Source organism: Lutjanus erythropterus, chromosome 2 (assembly GCF_056507025.1).
Source record: "Lutjanus erythropterus isolate fLutEry1 chromosome 2, fLutEry1.hap2, whole genome shotgun sequence".
In the NCBI taxonomy this organism is placed as follows: Eukaryota; Metazoa; Chordata; class Actinopteri; order Lutjaniformes; family Lutjanidae; genus Lutjanus; species Lutjanus erythropterus.
The window spans coordinates 4,961,513-4,966,554 of NC_139318.1; the positions used below are offsets into that span (position 1 = coordinate 4,961,513).

Genomic DNA, 5,042 nt, shown 5'->3' on the forward strand with positions numbered 1-5,042 from the left:
ATGGATATAAGAAAGTGGCTACACGGTGCTGCATCTTATAGGCCTCCTTCAGCTCCATCTACGGAAGAGGGAGCAAATGCGCCCGGCCCCAGCGCCGCTGCCTCTGAAGAGCAAGAACCAGAGTCATCATGTGTTAGCAGCCACGATGCATCTGCTAGCCTAAGTGCTACCTGTGGAAGAGCACCCATAGATGACCTCGGGACCGACCAGCCCAACCAAATTGTTTTACAGCAGTACCCTGCCAGCATTTTCAACGGTAGGAAGCGTTCGTTTGTCCCTGCTTGGTATCACAACCGAGACTGGCTTGAATACAGCATCAAAGCCAATGCAGCATTTCGTTTTTGTTGTCGGCGGTTTAGCGGCCACCGCAGGTCTCAGACACTGGATGCTTTTGTAAGTGTGGGTTTCCGTAACTGGAAAAATGCCACGGAGAAAGATCGGGGACTTCATAAACACGAATCTTCAAAGGAGCACCTCTCTTGCTACGCACTGTGGAAGGAGTGGGACAGGTGCATTGATGCTGGAAAGGAGATTTCAACACTTGTCAACGCAGACCAACTACGAAAGAACAGGTATTATGTCTCCTCTGTCATTGATGTTGTGGGATTTCTGATGGAAAACCAGCTGCCTTTACGAGGAAAGATAGACGCTTTTGACAACATGTCGGAGGGAGGGAGCGGCCTTTTTCTCTCCTTACTGGACTATACAATTAAAAAGGACCCGGATTTGGCAGCTGTTGTGAAAACAATCCCACGCAACGCCACATACACCTGTCACGACATGCAAAATGAACTCATAAGTACACTGAGCAGTGTGGTGACTGAGGCTATAGTGGGGGAGGTGGGGGACTCCTATTACACTTTGAAAGTAGATGGAACCCGTGACCCCACAGGATGTGAGAATATATCAATTGTCATCAGATTTGTAAATGACTCATATGAGGTCACAGAGCGTCTGATAACCATAGCAACCGCTGATAAAGGTGACGCACAGACATTAACAAACACTGTTTTGGCCAAGCTAAATGGAGCTGGACTGGACACATCAAAGATTCTTAGCCAGGTATTTGATGGAGCTGCTCTGATGTCTGGGAAACATGGTGGCGTCCAGAAGCTACTGCAAGAGAAGCTTGGTCGTGACATACCTTATGTACACTGTCTGAACCACCAGCTACACTTGGTGGTAGTGCACGCAATGTCAGCAGAGACAGCTGTAGTGGACTTTTTTCATGTTTGTAATGCCCTTTACAAATTCTGCAGAAAGCCGACAGTTGCTGTGCACTGTAATGGTGTGCACCTTAAACGTCTATTGGAACAGAGATGGACGGGACATCTCGCCACTGTGTCAGTCATCCTAAAATCCTTCAACGACATGACATCCCTATTGACTGAGACTGATACAGTACTAGCCTTTGGTGCAGAGGTACGGATGGAGGCTGCGGGCCTGCTGCGCGAAATGACCGAGCCCCGCTTCTTGTTCATTGCTAACTTGGTGCACACAGTTCTTGCCCTGCTGGATCCACCAAACAAGCTTCTTCAGAGAGAGGACGCTGACTTGATGACAGGTTTAAGTATCGTAGCTAGTGCAACAGTCTGTGTGCGGAGACTCCGCTGTGACGAGGAGTTTAATAAGGTGTGGGATGCGGCTGCGGCTGTGAGCGCTCCACTGAGACCCACGACACCCAAACGGAGACGCAAAGCGGCCGCCAATATGGATGAGTATGTCTTTGTGGGAACCACAGGACACAGAGATGGCGATGACAAAACAGAACTGAAGAGACTGTACTACAGCACTATTGATTCAGTACTTGGAGAAATGGACCACAGATTCAGCGAGCGCAACTCGGAGTTGGCCCGCGCGCTTGTTGCACTGAACCCAGAAAGTGACACATTTCTGGACGTGCAGGCTGTGAAGCACATTATGGATTTGTCACAGTCGCCTATTGTTGAGACAGAGTATGAGGTTGCTAAACAGTTTTTCAGCTCGCAAAAACAAACGCAGCCAATCGAGGGGGACTGGACTGTACAGCACATCATCCCCAAGTACCACACGCATCTCACCGCAATGCCGAGTGTATTGACTGCTTTCAAACATGCTTTAACATTTGGAGCCTCCACAGCCATGTGTGAGAACTCATTCTCCACCCTGAGAAACATATTTTCGGACCACAGACGCGTAATGCTTCACAAAAGAAAGACCCAGTTGGTTCAGCTGGCGTTTGAAAGGGACTTAACCAGAAAGTGTACAACTGAGTGGAAGGACACTGTTCTCAGGAGGTTCAGCAACAACAGTCGCCGGTTGCAACTCTTCTGAAGGTAAGACATGTATTTAATTCACTTCTTGGCGCCAGCCTTGGCTTTCATTATTATGCAAAGTGTGGAATATGTGGGTTTGGGTCTGTCTAAATTCGTCAAATTAAATTTGGAGATTCACTGTTCACATTCGATATGTGTGTGTGTGTTGTATAAGAGAGATGGAGAGCGCGATGGAGGTAGAGGGAGAGACATGGCCTGCACATCGGCTTTTTTTTTTTTTTGCAGTGGGGTGCACAATACATTGTGTGTGTATTTAAAAAGAGACTTTGCAGCATGTTGTCTAATTGGAGCTAGTTTGCTGTGTTGGTTGATGGCAAACTCATATTAAGAAGCATTTATATCATATATTGAGTTCTCAGCAGTGTGTGCCCCCCGCTGGTTACTGTATGCCCCCTGATTAGATCTGTTCTGCCGCTGACTCTGAAGTCCCATCAGATCTGTGTTGAACTGTCATGGATGTATTATAGAGCCACACTAGCGATGAGGAGACTGTTGGGGCCAAAACAGCTGATCAGTCATGTGAGCCACATGTTCACTATGTCTTAACTTATTCAGAAAAAGTGTTTTCATCAAAAGACTAAAAACAAAAGACAGAAAAACAAAATGACCTTAAGAGTTTTATGCAAACTTGAAGTTCCTTTTAGAATTTTGTCATTTCAGCCTTTTCCTAATGAGATACTTCAAAATGCACATGAAAATATGTTGATATAAACATGGCTATTGTGGACAAAATTGCAGGGAACTTGGATTTTTCATTCAAAACACAATGAGCTTGGTTACCTTAGCATAGCATAAAGATTAGAGGCAGGGTGAAATGGCTAGGATGACCATCTCCAACGTGAAAACATATGCCAAGCTACTAGGGCTGGGTACTTGATAAATTTAAAGCTTCGACAGAAATAATCCAGTGTCAAGTACTTTAATACTCTGAGTTTACCACCAGGCTTAACAACTTTTCTGGGGAAACCCTGCATTTAGAGGCTGAGCTTCTTCATATAGACATGCACACAGCTCAGCACAACACAGCAGTATGTTGCTAGCTTGCTTACAGCTAAGTTGGTGGATAGGCTTGTTGCAAACATGGGCTTCAAAAAACAATCCAGTGGTCCAAAGTGCACAAAAGGTAGTGCATCGATGTTCCCATGCTCTGAGGCACTGGATTATACAGTAGGCTACTCATAAACAGGCGTGTATATTAGGGATGTTCCTGGCAACTAATTTCCCTGTTGATTAAATGCTAAATTTAATTGGGACTAGACGACAGTAAGTAACAGTAAGAACACACACAGATAGCAGTTAAACTTGAGCATAATTTATTAATTGATAATGTTAAATACTGTCCAAAAATACTGTGTATTAAGAGCCATTTGAAGTCGTTAATCACTCTCTATAATCGCCAGATTGTATTTTAAATGACACTAAAATGTGTGCCGCTGTGCGCCATGTAATATGAACATTGCACATTAACCTGCAAAACATGACAACAGCTCACTAAATGCTTCACCTTTTCAGACTGAAAAGGATCACAGTGTCTGTGGGCAAACTTCATTGTTTACCTGGAACTGATGTTAGCTGCTAGCCTGGTACACAGTGTGGCTAACCTTAGCAGTGCTAGCAGCAGCAGCTGCTCTGCTTGCGGGTTTATGTCCATTTCTGTGCAGAATGTGGTCACGTTGCTCCAGTCGAGTGATTATATACCAGTTTATTCTGTCACAGTCACAGTCTACATTCCATTTTATTTCCATTTTCTAGATCAAAAACACTGCCAAACCTCGCTGGTTTTATGAGCTGTCATCTGTCCAACAGCATCCGGGGCTGTGTGGGCCATTGTGGCATACGCAGTGGGGCTGCCGTCTGACTTGTGGCGGGCGGCTGCATAACATCTTAGAGGCAACAGATAACTGGCATTGTGCTTGAGTAAAATATTTATAAATAGTTTAACCGACTAGTATTTGTGGTTCTGACTGGTGAGGATTGGCAACCTTTAATCGTGTACTCAAGTAATCACGCACATCCCCACTGTATATGGACTAAGGCTGAATGATTTTTTTGCTGAATGAATTACGATTATTTTGACTGATATTACAATTGCGATATCATTATCATATCATTATTCTCATTTTGATTGAAAAACACGCTAAAATGACTGTGGTGTTTTTTTTGTTTTATTTTTTTTCAGGTATCTGTACCACATGAAGATGTTTTTTGAAGTTGCTAGAATCTGATATGAAGGGTAGGCCATCTCTGCCTCACAACATTCAGGAAATTAAACTTTTTGACACACATTTTGTGTTTAACAAATATTGCACCTCCTGCAGTTTGAAAATTTCAGAAAGCCATATTGCAGTTTTGATTAATTGTGCAGCACTAAAATGGACATCTGCTGATACCATGGACAGGAGGATGGGCCTGTAGTGACAGCTTGGACAAGTCTGCCCTTTTCCCAGTGTCCTATATTCTGTGCTAACCTCTAACCCATTATGTGTTATATAGAGCTGGTGAACGCAGGAGTGACCCCAGTTTGGGGACTCACTTAATTTTTTGTCTGAACATACATAAAGAAGACTTTCTCCAGAAACTAATATATTAGTTGTAGCAGTGTGTATGCTCACATACTCTGCACAATCAGTATCTTGAACGAAGCTGAGTAATTTCCTTTGTTGTGTATGTGGTGAAAGACTAATACATACAGGGTTGTAGCAGCAGCAGCAGCAGAGCTTATCAAAC

At 44.0% G+C, this 5,042-nt stretch overlaps 1 protein-coding gene across 1 annotated transcript; it reads left to right on the forward strand.

Moving 5' to 3' along the window:
- LOC146331074 (zinc finger MYM-type protein 1-like) lies at positions 1-2,313 on the forward strand. The gene has a single exon (XM_084742844.1). The coding sequence runs from the start codon at positions 1-3 to the stop codon at positions 2,311-2,313; it is 2,313 nt and encodes a 770-aa protein (XP_084598970.1).
- The last annotated feature ends 2,729 nt before the right edge of the window (positions 2,314-5,042 follow it).

What these genes read in the sequence shown, in the direction of transcription:
- LOC146331074 (XM_084742844.1), top strand. Translation starts at nt 1, where the DNA reads ATGGATATAAGAAAGTGGCTACACGGTGCTGCATCTTATAGGCCTCCT.